The sequence below is a fragment of the Spermophilus citellus genome, assembly GCF_964194105.1.
Source record: "Spermophilus citellus genome assembly, chromosome: 10".
In the NCBI taxonomy this organism is placed as follows: Eukaryota; Metazoa; Chordata; class Mammalia; order Rodentia; family Sciuridae; genus Spermophilus; species Spermophilus citellus.
Genome location: NC_138197.1, coordinates 111,878,738 through 111,896,234, shown reverse-complemented (window position 1 = coordinate 111,896,234; position 17,497 = coordinate 111,878,738). Strand labels below are relative to the sequence as shown.

Below are 17,497 nucleotides of genomic sequence, written 5' to 3'. Positions count from 1 at the left end.
GTGGGGGATAATTTTGTGTTTTGCCCCTGGGTGCCATAGCATGATTCATGCTATGATCAAAATGCAATTTTATGTGTGTCTCCCACCAACTCTTTAAACTTCATCACGGGTTGAAGAGAAGATGACCTTCCTCTAGCCCTGAATGAAACTCCCCACAGCTTCTGGGCTTCTCTCTGCCTCACTTACCTTTACCTCTACTTGCAAACTCTTCTTTTCTTTCCTCCCCGGGGTGAAGGTAGGGTAGAGATGAGAGTGGAAAGGGTAAGTGAGTGACTACTTGATCTGGTAGCTGCATGCTGTCAGGGCCTTGCACATTTTAAAAGCCAGTGACCCCAGGCCCATAGCATGGCTGATTCTTTCTCTCTTGGTTCTTGCATGGGAATTTTTGAGGTTCCCTGCAGGCCCCCTTTCCTGCAGTTCCTTTGACTAAGGGGATATATCTCTGTTCTAGGTGGTCTTATTCAGCTCTTTCCTCGGTCTCTGGGTATCCAACTGTACACCCTCAGCTTTGTTCTGCTGAGATCCTTTTAGAGGACCTTTGGACAGGACCCAAGAATTTCTCCTGTGCAACCCACGTATGATCATGGGAGGTCTCCTTTGCCTCTTGCCTCAAACTCAAGAGTGCCCGCTGATCCCAGTGCGATAGCCCTGCTGGCTCCCTCTGCAGAGTGCTCAGCCAGCCCTTGCTAACTTCTGCATTCCCTTGGTGGAGCAGTCAGTCCACAGCTGCTTTTACTTTCCTGCACATTAGTCAGGCTCCAGTTCTCTGTGTCTCCCAACAGCAGGGCATACATCGCAAAGCTGTCCTGCTGGTCTACTGAAAAGCTCCTCACCAGGCTTTGGGTGGACAGCACCTCTGCCCCAGGCCAGAGGGGGGAAGACTCGCAGCAGAGCAAAAGCCTCCTCACAGGGTTCTCCTCAACCAGCTCCTCCAAATTCTTACTCTGCTCCCCTTTTGTTTCTTTGACTTCACTGAAAGCCCCAGGAGATGTGGAACAGGGTCTCCTTCATTCCCATGATAAACCCTGTGTGGCAGGGGTGAGGGGGTGGGGAGGGGGGCTGGTCTCACTTTAATTCTGGCATCCTGAGATTTAATCTGTAGATGTCTCGCTCCAAACTGAGGCAGAAGTCTTATCATTACTAATTTCTGTAACAAAAGTTTTAGTGACTTTTTTTTTTTTTTGGAACCGGAGATTGAACCCAGGGGTATTCTATCACTAAGCCACATCCCCAGCCCCCTTTATTTTTTATTTTGAGACAGAATTTTGCCAAATTACACAGGATGGCCTCAAATGTGCAGTCCTTCTGCTTCTGCCTCCCAAGTTACTGTGATTACAGGTGTGTGCCACCCTTGCCTGACTAGTTTAGTGACTTTTGCCATTGGTTGCCATGTTTTACCTCTATATCATTCTTATTATGTTCAAATCCAAACAGATTATTGGTTAATCCCTGTTTCCTAACACCTTGGCATCTCTTTCAGAAAAAGAATCCACTTCAGGTAATTTCACAGTACTTTATTGCATGACAGCAGTAAGAATTCTTGGACGGGCCGAGGATTGAAGCCTGGATATTACACAGCCAGAAGGATGTTCAACCAACCACAGTGTGCAAAAGTATCCTGAGGCTGTTCTAGCAGAAGTCTTGCTGCAGTTGCCAGATGATGTTCCATATTTATAAACCTAGGATTGGCCACCAGATTGCTACCTGTTATGGTTTGGATATGAGATGCTCCCTGAAGGCCCATGTATGAGAAAATCCAGGAATGATGAGAAGTTAAATGATTAGAATATGAGAGCCGTCACCTCACCAGTAGATTAATCCATTTGATGGATTCATAATTTGAAAGGACTAGTGCACTAGTAGGCAGGTGGGGTGTGGCTGGAGGAGGTAGGTCACTGGAGGCATGACCTTGGGGGTTATATCTTGTCCCCTTGGTGGCCGTGGTTGCTCCTCCTCCACCTCCTCCTCTTCTTCTTCTTCTTCTTCTTCTCTCTCTCTCTCTCTCTCTCTCTCTCTGTTTCTTTCTTTCTCCCCATCTCCCTCCCTGCCATGAAACGAGCAGTGTTCCTCCACCACGCCCTTTCACCATGATTTTCTACCTCCCCTTGGGCCCAGAGCAATGAAGTTGGCCTTTGAAACCATGAGCCCAAAACAAATTTTTCCTCTTCTAAGTTGTTTTGTTGGGTATTTTGGTCACAGCAATGAATACTTGACTAACACAACACCCATTAGAGCACCTACAGGAAACCAAATGCCTCTGTGCCCATGCTTACTGGGAGGATAGTGTGTCTGCAGCCCTCCACCATATTCTATATCTTGCTCAGGTTTGAAGCTTGTTGGAAAATAGTCAATGTCTATATCCTAGCAGCAAAGAGTCTTGGGAAATCTGTTATTTGTTTCTACCCATAGATAGGGTTTACAATACAGACGAACTATCAAAAAGAGATTTGAGGTAGAAACTAATGATAAATGTCCACTATTAATCTAAGGAAAAGTTTATCAATAAACTATTTTGACTTTATTTTAAAAATTTAGGCCAGGAGCAATGGCACATACCCATAATCCCAAGTACTTGGGAGGCTGAGGCAGAAGACACAAGTTTGGGGCCAGCCTCAGCAACTTGACATAGACCTTGTCTCAAAATTAAAAATTTTTAAAAAGGTTGGGGATGTAGGTCAATGTGTAAGGCCTTGGATTCAATCCCCTAAACAAATTCATTCATTCATTCATTAAATACTTTAAAAAAAAAAACCCTCTTATTTTTTGGATTTTGGACCCTTGTATATGACATCTATTCAGAATACACATTTCAAAATTTAAATCTACTCATTTAGGGCTCTTTCTTTGTGCCATTTTCCTTATCCTCATTCCTCTTTGGGCTGTTGGGATCCTCCAATGTCTTATGTCATCACTATTCTTTAAAACTAGCAATAAGATGCGATTGGCATGTTGACAGTCTTTGGTCCTGATTGTAAAGATAAGTGAGGGAAGACATTCCAACACTCCGCACAGTGCTTGGCACGTGCCAGTTAACCAACTGCTCAGTCGTCCTCTCACTTCTCATCGCTCTAGGTTATTTCCTACCACTATTCAAGCCCTGATTATAAAGGACTAATTGAAAGGAGTGAGTACATTCGAGGAACCTTCTAGCTCACATCCCCACAATTTTTATGTGGACAATAATTTAAGCTAAGCCAGTTAGACTTACTTTCTAGTGAAGGGTTTAAGTACTTGAAAGATAATACATGTACAGGTGCAATTAGAGTTAGTATCAAAACAGTCCAAAGACACACACACTAGCTAAAGAAAGGATCCAGTAGGAACTAGGACGCTGTCTAGTGTCCTGTGAATGCCAATTCTTATACTGCTCACCTGCGTCCTGCGCGAGCTATGAATTTGAGTTTCCCTTGTGTGAAGTGTGCTGGCTGAGAGATATGACAGACAATCACACAACACAGAAATAATTTTTCATTCAAGGGCAGGACGGCTCTGAGACCTTAAGGGTCCTGCTTCCACACTGCAAGGAGAGAGCTGAAAAGAGAGCGTGAGCCCCTGTTTCCATTATTTTATAGCCGTGACATCAGAGACAGGGATAAGGTTTCAAGGGTGGAGTCTTGCTTCCAAATGTCTTATGGTCAGCAGATTGATTGACATCTTGGCCAGTCACACCCCTCTTAGGTGCCCTGTGGGATCTTAGGCAGAGTTGGAGGGGGAGGTGTACTTGCATCATGGGATCACGCCCTGACAGGGGACCCGCAGTGCCAGGCCTATCCCCTCATTTGGCTACTATGTGCAATAGTTCACACACAGCCCGTGGATGGCTTGTGACATGTGAGGACATGGACTCTGAAATCAGCTTGCTGTCAATCCCAGCTTGGCTACTTCCTGGCCGTGGGACCTTTGGTAAGTTACTTGAGCCCTCTAAGTCTCTATTTCTTCAACTCTGACACAGGGACAATAACAATGTTTAGCTCATAGGATCTGTGACTTGCTTTCGGATGTGCTCCTTATCATACAGCAAGTTTGATTTCTGGATTTAGTTTACTCAGCTGACTAAGGGCTGGAGATGTAACTCAGTGGTAGAGTACTTGTTTACCATGCATAAGGCCCCAATTTAATCCCTAGCACCTAAAAAGAAAAAAAAAATTTTGTCTGAAAAACATTTTAATTCCCCCAAATCATCTTCCAGGGAACTGATGGGCCTTCATTTCACTTTCCAGGCTGCCATGATAACAGACAAAGTTAAGATGTTATAAAGGAAGATTTTAATAATTAATCAGCTTCAATTTAAAACTCATCTCATAATTAATAAAAATGTAAAAGAGGTTGAAAAGCATGAAAGCTATAAAAAAAGTGTCAAGTTGGATTTAGTTCAAAGTTTTCTTTTGAGAAGAAGTTTCCCTTTAAGTCCAGCTGACACCCATTCTGTGGGTGAATTGAGTTGATAGACATTCAGTTGTGTTAATCTCATGTGGGCTGTGGAAGGTGTGTCATTTCACAATTGGGTCAAGCAATCTATGTAAAATGCAGGTCTAACAGAAAGTTTATAGAAATGCCTGTCCACTTTCTTCCCAATTAAGCTTAAGAAAAATGGGCAAAATCGGGGATTCCGTATTTTTATAAAGGTGACTTTCAGTGGCCTGGCCTAGGAGCTTTCTGTATTCCCATTCTACTTTGCTGAATTACAAAAAAAAATCTTAGCTAGCTAAATTATAAGTTGCTTCTTTTAGTAGATGACAATTTCATACATATCTTGTGAGCCATAGAGAAAATTTTTAAAGGAAGAATAGTGTTCCATTGGTAATTCAATTTTTTGGTTTGGTAAGTTATTTTATTTCACTTTTTCAAGTGAATTTAATGTTATGAACCTGATTTCCTCAGGTTTTCCTAGACTGTAGGTTGAAATGGGGTTACATTCATAGTGATTACCCACATTTTGCAGATTCTGTCTTATGTCTATGTTTTAGAACCTTGAGTATCTATTCAAATCTTACTCAATTATATTTGGGAGTCCTCAAGGGAAAATTAAAATAAGTGGTGTCTTTGTAAAGGATAAGGATCATATCAATAAGGATCACCCTTCAGTGGTCCACAGGCAGCCAACCCTTGAGATGCCAGATCAGTTTCGTGTTACCTGGAATCCAAATGTGGCGAAGCTGGATTACACCCTCATAGAAGAGGGAGAAGCCTCTGCTCAGTGGGCACTTTGTCACTTGGGCACACAGGCCATGCTTCTTCAAGAAGGACCCTTTGTCAAATAGAACCTTCGTGTCTGCTTGCAGCTTCTCATATTCCAGTGCTCAGATGTGAATAGCTGGGGCTGGTGGAACCATCCTCCCCGTCCCATCTCCTTCCTGTGAAGAGGCTCCTTCTTTCTTTCTATGCGGATCACTTAATGTAAATAGCTGCCTTTCCTTTCAGTTCATCAGTGCATTTGTTGGAACTCTTTTTGTTACAAGTACCGACATCAACTTGAGCCAGCAGAAGCCAAAAAGGACCTAAATTATAAATCTTTTGGAGTGTCTGGTGAAGCAAAATGGCGGGACTGCAGCTGGGCCTCAAGGAGAAACTAATGGAGGTCTGAAAAGCCGTGAGCACGTGCCCTCTCCTCTCGCATGGACTGGCTCTCTCTGATCCCTAGTCCACGAGGACAAAGCATGGCTCTGCAGGAGCTTTCCTGGAAAGATTCAGTGAACTTGTCATTTCGAAAGCATAAGGTGGTAGATAGCAAAGGTGGGGAATGGGGCAGAGGCTTGGTGTTGGGTTTGGGTAGGGGCTGTATCGGGGCTGATTTATGACAGGCTGGAACTTCATCCTGAAGGCAGTGAATGGCAGAGCCATCCAAGAGCATAGAGTTGAGCAAACAGGTTTGTATAGGTTGAGCAATCCTTGTCCAAAATGGTTGAGACCATTGGTGCTTTAGGTTTCTGACATTTTTTTCCCCAGATTTTAGAATATTTGCTTATATTTAATGAGATATCTTGGGGATAGAACCCAAGACTAAACACAAAATTCATTTATGAATCCTGCATACTTTATGCACATATTCTACAGGTAGTCTTATGCAGTATGTTTAATGCACCTGTTTTTTGGTGGTGACCCATCACATGAGGTCAGAAGTAGAATTTTTGCACTTGTGGTATCATGTTGGTGCTCAACATTTGGATTTGGATTTTTAAATATTTTTTGGAATGGGGTGTTCTATTTGTATTGTAGTGTGGTATTCGTGCTGGTAGCATTCAGAGGACAGATGTGAGAGAGAAAGACTAGAGACTGGTTCAGGAGTTAGGACACTATTGGAATATAGAGTCTCCAAAAGAGAGTCAAAAGTCCTACCAGTGGCAAGAAAAGAGGCAGGATCCATAACAGTTTGTCATAGCTTGGCTTTGGGGAGACAGAAGAAAGCTCTAAAATGACCGTCAGCCTGTTGGCCTTGGACACTGGGTAGATGGCGGTGATGTTAACTGGGTGGGGGATATGAGAGAAGAAGTAGGTTTTGTTCGGGAGAAGAGGAGATGGCACTCTTCACAGCTGGGCTGGGATGAATCTGACGGTATATACAGTAAGTTAAGCCAATCTTATGTTTGTTGATTTGGGGATGCTTAAAGAATCCTCAAGTGGGGTATCAGGAAGCCATGAACATTCAACTCCATTCCTCCAGGACAGTCAATGCCAGAGACTGATGGATCTGGAACTAATCAGTATATACTGTGGTGGTTCAATCACGACACTGGATGATGTGATCCAAGGAGAGCATAGAAGAAGAGCAGTTGGTACAGGACAGAAGCCTGGAGAATGCTGGTCTGTAAAGGAAACAGGGAAACGGGTGAGGAAGAGAAGCCCATGAAGGAAACGGAGGAACTGGTGATCAGCTGTGTTTAGTGCAACAGAGAGGGTCAATGACATGACCAAACGGTGTCCATTCTTTTATCCACAGAATGTTTATTGAGCTCCTACTACATTCAGTCTGCTGTAGCTGTTAAGAGCTTAAATTCTGGATCTAGGCTGTCTAGGTTTGGATCACAGCTCCACAATTCATTTGTTGTATGACTTAGGACAAGTGATTACCCTCTATGTCCTGTTTTCTCTTTTGTAAAATGACAACAATAACAGTAATTATGTCATAGGAGTGGCATGAGGATTAAATAACATCTGGTATGTGTTAAATACATAATAAATGTTATCATTACATTATTGCATGTCAGCCATTTGTGCTGCAGAGTTGTAGCTGTGAACAAGACAGGTCAAGTCTGAGTCTCAAAGTGATTAGTATATTGTCTTATGTCTGCTCTTATTTCAAGTGGCCAGTGTCTCCCTCAGCCAAGCAGGAATTAGTCTTGTCATGGTCGATGTTATATGCCAACTTCAGTAGGCTAAGGGATGCCTAAGTACTGGTCAAAACATTTTCTTTAACCATCCATTCACCTGGGCTGGTTCCATAATTTGGCTATTATGAATTCTGCTACTATAAACCTTGATGTGGCTGAATCACTATAGTATGCTGATTTTAGTTCTTTTGGATCAACCCCAAGGAGTGGGATACCTGGGTCATATGGCGGTTCTGTTACTAGTGTTTGAGGAGTCTACATACTGCTTTCTTTCCAGAGTGGTTATACTAATTTGCATTTCCACCTACAATGGATGAGGGTACCTTTTTCCTCACATCCTTGCCAGAATTTATTATTGTTGGCATCAAAATAAACATAAAGACCGATGGAATAGAAGACACAGAGAAAACCCCACATAGATGCAATTATCTAATACTCAAAAAAAGATGCCAAAAACAGATATAGAGAAAAGATAGCCTTTTTTTAACAAACAGTACTGGAAAAAACTGGATATCCATAGGTAGAAGAATGAAACTAGACCCCGCCCCCCCCCCAAAAAAAAGAAACTAGATTCCTATCTTTCACCCTGCACAAAAGTCACTCAAAGTGGATCAAAGACCTAAGAATTAGACCCGAAACGTTGCAACAGCTAGAAGAAAACTTGAGGCTCCACATTCCAACATATTGATGCAGACATTGACTTTCTTAACAAGCCCCTAAAGCATAAGAAATAAAACCAAGAATCGATAAGTGGGATGGTATCAAGTTAAAAAGCTTCTGCACAGCATAGAAAACAATTAAAAGCATGAAGAGAGAGCCCACGGAATAGGAGCCAGCTGCTCCTCCAACAGGGAATTAATATCCAGAATATATAAAGAATTCAAAAAAACTTACCACACAACAACAACAAAATCCCCAAATAATCACATTATAATAGGCAAAGGAACTAAACAAACATTTCTCATAAGAGGAAATACGAATAGCCAGCAAATATCTGAAAAAATGTTCAACATCCCTAGCAATCAGGGAAATGCCAATCAAAATTACATTGAGATTTCATCTCACTCCAGTTAGAATGGCAGTCATCAAGAATGCAAATTTTTTTAATGTATCTATACATTGCCTTCAGTCTGCTTCTCTGGAGAGCCTGACAATGCAAATCTCCTACTTTGTCTGTGTCCTCCAAAGCATGTAGTACTTGGGCAGTAAACAATACTGCAGCCAGAAAAACTTGGGTACAAGACCCTACTTGGAGAGACCACATACATTTTCTTTCTTTTTTTAGAGCTTTATAGTTATCCATAGTAGTTGAGTTCATCCTGACAGACTCATACAGGCATGTAAATCGATTTCAGTTCACGATCCCACCTTTTTCTTCTCCTTTTTTCCTCCTATTCTCCCTCCCCTCTCCCGTTCTCCCTCCTCTCTCCCATTCTCCTAAGTCAAACAACAAGTAAATTGTGGAGCTGTGATCCAAACCTATGCAGCCTGGATCCAGTGTCTAAGCTCTTAACAGATACAGCAGGCTAAATGGAGTGACGTCAAAACAAACATAAAGATCAATGGAATAGAAGACACAGAGAAAACCCCACAGAGATGCAATCATCTATAGTTATACACAGTAATATAACTCTACTAGACTTCCTTTTACTCAGCTGTTGATTTGTATTTGGTTCTTTATGTTATCCTATTCTTCCCTCCCCCTTTCCTTATTTTTACTCTAACTTTATGAAAGAAAATATTTGGCCTTTGAGTTTCTGAGTTTGGCTAATGTCACTTAGCATGATATTCTCCATTTTAGTCTATTTGCTGGCAAATGTCATAATTTCATTCTTTTTTTATGGCTAAGTAGAACTCCATTGTGGGTGTGTGTACATATATGCCAATATATATATATATATGATATATATGTGTGTCATATATATGACAATTTCTCAATCCATTCATCTATTAACAGGCATCTGGGTTGATTCCATTATTTAGCTACTGTGAATTGTGCTACCATAAATATTGACCACACAGTTTCTATTCAATTTACAGGAAGTTTCCAGAAGAGGCAATTCTATAGAGACAGGAATTAGACTAGTGGTTGCCAATAGCTGGGAGAGTGGGAATGGGGAGTAACTGGGAGTACAGGATATGGGTTTCTTTGGGGGTGATAAAAGGTTCTAAACTTGGTTTGCATGATTGCATAACTCTTTAAATATACTAAAAACCACTGAATTTTACACTTTAAAGGATGAGCTGTGGAGTAAGTGAAGTATATCTCAACAATTCTGTACTAGCAAAGAAGACCCTTTTTTTAAAATAAATGACCACAGTTGTTTTTAAAAAAATGTTTATTTCACTCATTTAATTTTTTTATGTGGTGCTGAGGATTGAACCCAGTGCCTCATACACACTAGGGAAGTGCTCTACCAGTGAGCCACGACCCCAGCCCCCTTTTGTTTTTTATTTGTAGCTTCTGCACCTGTAAAATGGGCCTTGCACCATCTACATCACATTAAATAAAGTGCTATGCAGAAAGCAATTTCCACACCACATTGCACATAATAAAAGCTCAAAAAGTGGTGACTGTCTTATTATAATAAGTTCATTAAACATTTGTCAGCTGGTTCCTACACTTTTAAGGTCAATTGGAATTACTAAAAAGCTAAATGTTAAAGTAGAAAGGGTGCTTCAAAATCAATCTAGTTCTACCCTCTGATTCTGCAAATGAGAAACCAGTGATATACCAGAAAATCACCACTGGCAAGAGAGGCTTGAGGGAGGCTATGAGAGATCCAGTGAGCTCCATAGTAAGCCCCATAGAGCTTACAGTGTAAGCCAGTGAGCCACACTGCTTCATCACAGACTCTTCTGAGGCAGCAGCACAGATCTGGGCTTGGTCCTTTGCAGGAAGAGCAATTACATAATTCATTTCCCCGTTAGAGAAATCTGTGTGTGTTCACTAGAGTTGCAAAGGAAATAACTTGATATGGTTTATAATTTTTAAACTTCTATTAAAATTCTATAAGTGGATTTAAGAAAGTAATATAACAGTTACTTTCCTAAATCTTAGAAATTATGAAAATATTAAAACAGCTCCAAACCACCTACGTGAGTTGTGTTTTTTTTAATTCCATCTTTCTTTCTCTCTACATACACATGCACATGCACAAGTAATTCTAAGGAGTGCAACAGTTTTTTGTTTTTGTTTTTACAATTTAACATCTGTGACCAGGACACAGCTTATATTCAATGACTTGTTCATATTTAATTGGCACAGTTATTTTAGTCTTACACAAAATAATAGTAAAAAAATGTCTTTACTAAGCATCTTTAATATTTTATTTGTGGAGGACAAATAAAATATAGTATGAATGGATCTTTATCTATATCTCTATAGATATATGAGATGAAGTATAAATTTGTGCTGGGAATGCCTTTCCACTCAGGAATACTAAAGCCATTATTGCTGATTTTAATGTCAAAAGCACAGAGTTAGCCCCACATGGTGGTGGACATCTGTAATCCCAGCAGCTCAGGAGGCTGAGACAGGAGGATTGTGTGTTCAAAGCCAGCCTCAGCAAAAGTGAAGCACTAAGCAATTCAGTGAGATCCTGTCTCTAAATAAAATATAAAAAGGGCTGGGGATGTGGCTCAGTGGTCAAGTGCCCCTGAATTCAGTCCCCATTAAAAAAAAAAAAGCACCTCCACTAGAGCACTCTTCTCTGCGTGTGGATAGAATATGTATCCTTGAACCTGGGTCCCATTAACAGGTACTCTGGCCTAGTACATCACTAATCATAATTCCGGAGAAAAGTATGAATTCACTTTTGGATAGTCCTGCATCCTTTGAGGAACATGTCCCCAGACACATTTCTATCAGGAGCTTACTGAGATATCATATGTCCCAGTGTTTTGCACTTGGAATGGATGTTAAATATTCATTTATTCTGACTGTTAGAAAATGCTGTAGAAACCAGAGGATTGGAAGATGTTCCCATCGCAATCAGCAATGCCTTATCTAACAGCCTTGCTTAATTAAAGAGTGTAAGAATTTCTGCACTAAGAGACCTAATACATTTATCTCTCAGTATCTGTGGAGGGTTGGTTCCAGGACCTCCCCACAGGCACCAAAATCCACAGATGCTGAAGTCCCTTATATAAAATGGCGTAGCGTTTGCCTATAGCTTATGCAATCCCCCTGTATGCTTTAGATCATTTCTAGGTTATTTATAATAAGCAACACCTTGTACATATTATGTAAACAGTTATGTTGTATATGGACTTATAACAAAAAGGTCTGTACATGTTTAGTACAGACACAGTATTTTTAAATTTTTGATCTGTCCTTGGTGGAATCTGGGTTTGGTCAAGTCCATGGGTGCAGAGGGCTGACCATACTTGACGTGATTGGAAGGTCCCTAATGGATGTGCCCAAGGGCATGATGCAAACTTATCCCATCATAATAATTGTTCACATGCTGCGGAAGATGGTTAATCAGGTTCTGGAAATCTTCCTTCTTGGTGCATTCAATTCTAAAGTCCTCCTTTTCTCAGCATGTGCCTGCAAATACAATCCCCTGCAGTGACAAAGAAAGAAAATAAATGCTGGCAGTATTGTCAGTCTGGTCTTTTGAACTCCTTTGGAGTTGCCATGGAAGTGGGCATCGGAGTGGAGAGACTTGTTTTCTTCTCCACTTGAGCAATGAGGTTTTCATCATTTGCTGGTTGTTTGGAACCTTTAGAATAACGTCCCCAGGCCCGTTTCCATTAGGAGCTTCCTGGGGGCTGTGATACACAGGGAGATCTCCATGTGGCTTTGCCCGTGAGCCTCTGCTACCAAATCAAGTGAAGCAGGATACACAACACAAAAGCAAGTGAACTGGTGAAGATCTCTTTAGGATCACCCCAGAGTTTTAATTTCTAAGATGGGAAGGAGTGCAGAACTGAGAGTCTCCTAAAAATCCAATTTTCTGGTTGGGAAGCTGAGGCAGTCAACGAGGTGATCTGTTGAGGGGCGTGGGAATGCCTAGAAGGCCCTTCCTACTCATGCATTTGCCAAATTCTTACTGTAAGCCCACATTCTTCTAGGCCTGGAGGATGCAGCAGTCGACAAAACAGATAAAATCTCTATCCACATGGACCTTCCCTTCTGGAAAATGGAGACAATGAGCAAATAAATAAATAAATAAATCACACCAGGTACTGAGAGGTGGTAAATGCTGTGAAAATATAACATGTGGGAGAGGGAGTGTCCAGATGAGGCTAGAGGCTGCTGCTCTAGCAGGTGGAGGCCTCTCTGGTGAGGTTCAAGGACATCATGGTGGAGTGTGCCCAGCAGAGAGAAGAGCAAGTTCAATGGCCTTAATGTAATGATGTCTGTGGCTGTCCTGTGGCTGGTGCACATGGAGCTGAGGGAATGCTACCAATCAGGGAGGGCTTCTGCTTTTTTTTTTTTCTTTAATATTTGTTTTAGCTGTAGGTGGACACAATAACCTTCATTTGATTTTTATGTGGTGCTGAGAATCGAACCCAGTGCCTCATGCATGCTAAGCAAGCGCTCCACCGCTGAGCCACAACCCCAGCCCCTCTGGGGCCTTTTTAAGGCTTTGGTTTTCCTCTGAGATGGAAGGCTTTGGAGGAGTTTGAGCAGAAGAGAGATGTGACTTTTTTTTCAGGAGTTCTCTGATTGCTGGGTGAAGAACAGGCATGTCAGGAGGCAAGCTTGAAATCAGGGAGACGAGGATCTACCACGGTGGGTGCGGACGGTGGGAGCAGGATGGTGGCAGAGGCTGTGAGGATTTTCTCGCTCTGGATGTGTTTTGAAGGTAGAGCAAGTAGAAAGAGCTGATGGGTTGACTATCAGAGGCAGCAGAAAGGATTGGAGGGCTATTCAAGGACTGCGTCTGCACAAGCAAAAGAAAGGAGTTGTCACACACTGAGCCAGGGTAAAGCTGTTTCTTTGGGGAAAAAATCAGTTTTGCATTTGTTAAGTCCGAGGTGTTCTTGGATACCCAAGGGGAGATCTGGGTAGGCGGCTGTGGGTCTGGGTTCAGGGGAGAAGGCTGAGCTAGAGGCAAAGCTGAGAATCATCAGCCTCTCACTGGTATTAAAAGGACTGAATTGAACTGTACGTGTGTAAATAGACAAGAGTCAAGGAAGAGTCCTGGGAACGTGGCCAGCACTCACCCAGAACAGGTGGATCAGCTCTGCCTTACACTGCCTTAATGATGGAGAGTCAGGCAGAGACCAGACAGGTTTTCCATCTCCTGGGGACTTTCCTGGAGAGGTCACAAGAAAGTGAGGTCCTCTCCTGGCTGGCAGATGTTTGTTTATTGTCATTTCTCCTAGCTGGCGACCTATGCTGGGTTCACAAATCTGACTATTCTAATAACTTAAGAAGACAATGAAGAAAGCATGCAGACACACACAGAATTACCTTTTCAAAATCTGGGATGGCTCTCTGACCTTAGGGGTCCATGGAAAGAAAGAGCCACTGGAATTCTTTATTCTTATATAGGGGACACACAAAGGGAGATTCCATGGAACATTCTATCCCTGAAAAACCGGCCTCTATCTCAGAGCAAAGCCTGTCCAAGAAAGGGACATGACCTTTGTCCTTGGAAAAACCCATAGAGCACTCCTAGGCACATTCCCACCCTGCTGAGTTGTTTATCTACAAATAACAGGTGAGATCTGCTGCCCCAGGTGTCCCTGACTCAGTCAGGCTAGGTGGAGATCCATAGCAACCCCCTAGCAGCCACCAATCAGCGTGAGACAGGGAAATACCTGGGATGCCAGATGACCCTCCCAGTAGTTTATGGTGGTTGATAACATATTGGGAAACCATGTAGTTCAGCACGTACACCCCTCTTGGCTTAAACCAATCAGTTCAAACCAATACCCCTTTTGGACTGACCTATCACCCCCGTTCGACTTGTTCCCGCCAGTGAATGTGCTAATCATGTTTTAGAGTTGTTATTTGATTTTCCCGCGGTGTGTGATGATTTGCTATGATGTATGTGAAGTCCCTGCCCTCTCCAAAGAGTGTATAAAACTGCTGCAAACCCTGGGCTCGGGGCCTCTCAGTGTCACCAGTTGCTGTGTGTGCCTGCGGAGGACCGAGCTAGCTCGCAATAAACACCTCTTTGCTGCTTACATCGATCTTGGGTCTCTGGTGGTCTTTGGGGGTCCCGAATTCAAGCATAACATCCCCAAAAGGGTAAAGGGGAAGGATTACAAAGGAACAGGTGAGAGTAACTCAACCCCACTGGGTAACGCCTCCTTCTGAAGCCAGAAGGAGGTAAAGCCCAAGAGGCACAATAATTGTTCAGTATCCCTTGCTCTGGACTTAAGGGCGTGTATTTCCAGAGCAGCTCCTCATATTTGTTTGTTTCAGTGTTTGCTGGCAGATACTGAGATAAGGTCTGTAACTAAAACAGGTCCTGCCTTCTCCACCAAATATACCTGTTCTGACACATGCCCACCCCCAAAAGCAATGGTCACAAAGGAAATATTGTCACCTCTCTAAAAGAGCCACCACCTTGCCACCTGTGTACTTTCCATCTTTTGTCATTTTAACATTATGTCATTGAGAGAATGATGCCTTTATTTTGAGATTAAAATTTGAACCTTGGTTTTGCTGTATGCCAACTGTGTGACTTTGGGCAGGACTCTTAACCTCTCTGAGTCATAATTTCCTCATATTCACATGTCTTACAGGCTTGTTTTGACAAGTGAATGGGATAATATGTGTGAAAAGGCTACTGCTGTGCCTGGCAAATGAAAGGTGATTATGGTAGCATACACTATGTGTCGGATGCAACTTCACACAGTTTTTATATATTTGCTTAATTATCCCAGCAACCCTGTGGGGCAGTTCTTGTTATTATTTCCATTTTACAGATACAGTTAAGTAATTTGGCCAGCTGGTAACTCAAGTAGCCTGGGTGTGGGAATTATTCATTTAACTGCTCTTCAACACTGCTGATTCATAATGCTCTAAGATTTTCTTCTCTCTCATTTTCAAATGTTTTTATTACATGGCTCAAGTTTTCAATTCTCAATTTTGTATTTTTCCTTGTTATTAAATTGCATCCATTATCTGACCCTAAGACAACTTTCATTCCCTTTATGCTAACATAGGCAGTTTTATGCAATGGCAAGAAACGAAAAATTCAAATTTGCTAAAATGCAAGAGATAAAGTCTCATTATTGCCAACCTTCTCTATGGGAAGCCGGGTGAGCGTAGCTGGGCATACAAAGTGGTCTGGAGATATGACTTTCTTCTTGAATAGCCAGGAACTGACCAAAAAGAAAAATCAGGGTTTGGAAAAGCCATTAAAATCAGAATGGAGTGAGGTATTTTTATTTTAGAATGTTAGGAGAAATGGAAGTCCATTCATATTGTGCATGTATTGGGTGTGTGCATGTCTGTGAAGGAGTGTGGGTGGGTGTGGGTGCACGTGTGGTGGGTATGCTCACATGCATTTGGAATATATAATAAGGCCTTGTGGGTGTTTGGTACAAAAAGATGGGCTGGGATTAATTTTCTGGTTTATGCATTTTCAAATCATTGAGCTCGTGACACTGAGAAGAGAAAACAGTCTCCAAGGAGAAAATAAAATCATATTTCTCATGAAACAGGGCTGCCACATTTAGCAAATAAAAAGACAAGACTCCCAGGTAAATATGAATTTCAGATAAAAAACAAATAATTTTTGAAATATATATATATTTTTTCCAGGCAATATTTGGGACGTCCCTTACCAAAAAATTATTTGTTATCCACACCTCAAATTCAGCTGGACGTGCTGTGTTTTATCTGGTAAATTTACAATGAGAGAGAATGGATTTAAATGCCTGTTGACTTTTAAACATCTTTGAAACCCACAAACGCATTTGAACTAGCAAAGACCTTTGGTTTATCTGGAGCATCAACATTTTCACTTGCAGGAAGTCCTTGAATGATTTGGCACCACCATCCGTGAAATGGGGAAATAATCTCAGTGGGTGCCCTGTCCTTTCCCCAGGGGAAAACCCTGCAGTTTTCACATCCTTATCCCCTTGTACAGTGGCTTGGGGCATTTCAGAGGAGTTTATTCTCTGCTTCAATAAAAAAAAAAAAAACAATTAAGAATGTTTTCAAAGCATTGCTGATAGCATGGCTTATTAGCCAGCCAGAATCCTGGGGTGTTCAGTCTTCTTTCTTTTTCCCCCCACCATGACTTGCGTGGTGATGTCATTCTTCCTTTCAGGTACCTAGCAAATACTGAGATGTTTCTGGAGAGAACAGGACACTGATGGAAAGGCACAGGGGAAATGTCATGTGACCCAGGGAAGCTCAAAGCTGGCACAGGTGATGATGTGATTGGAGGGGACCCCTCAGTGTCCCCAGAGGGCATCTGGACACAGCTGCAAGTGCCCTACTCATTTTTTTCACATAAATAAAGTGGAATGTGGGAGCTAAGCCTCAGGCTCAGAGGTAACTGTCCCTGTGTTCATAATACGTTGCTCTCCGGTTGTCTGAGCTGGAATCTCTGGCCTCTCATTGCTCCATATGCGAGAGGGCTGAAATACTGGTGCCTGTGTCACAGAGTCACTGTAAAGACTAAATGAAAGACATCATTAGTAAAACCTGTCACTCGGGAGCACTTAATAAATGTTAGTCATTGTTATCATTATTGTTGCCTGGGACTCTTTCTCCTAACAAATCATAATTTTTATTAATAACCTTTTCAGATGGTAGATGTGATGCCTGTTCACAGAACAATATGTAAATATAAGAAACCACAGATAAAAAAAAAAATTGAATCAGAAATACCCTATTCTTTCCCCTGCCATCTCTGCTCTATCAAGGAGAACCACCTGAAAAGCTTTTAGAACAACAGATACCTGAGCCCCAAACTGCCTCTAACAAACCAGAACCTCAACAGGCATAGTCAATGGATCTGTATTTTTAAAAAAACATTCCAGAATATTCTATTGTCAAACCAGATTAATTAAAGAATCACTGATACGCGCATATGTGCTCACTCTCTCATATAGTTTTAAAAGATTGAATGATATTGAACATCCAGTTTGTAACCTGCTTTTTGTGGAACTGTTAGATCTTCCCTCATCATTTTTCTACAATATATTTTTTTCTTAAGGCTGTAGCTGTGGTTTCTAACAAGTCCCAA

General features: G+C 41.8%; 1 protein-coding gene across 1 annotated transcript in view; it reads left to right on the top strand.

Moving 5' to 3' along the window:
- The window catches only part of NDUFA12 (NADH:ubiquinone oxidoreductase subunit A12), a 93,883-nt gene extending 77,011 nt beyond the window's left edge, over nt 1-16,872 (top strand). The window contains exon 4 of the mRNA XM_081311395.1: nt 16,574-16,872. Within this exon, the coding sequence (XP_081167521.1) occupies nt 16,574-16,619 (46 nt within the window). The 3' untranslated portion in view covers nt 16,620-16,872. The remainder of the gene's footprint in view (nt 1-16,573) is intronic.
- Nucleotides 16,873-17,497: the final 625 nt, after the last annotated feature.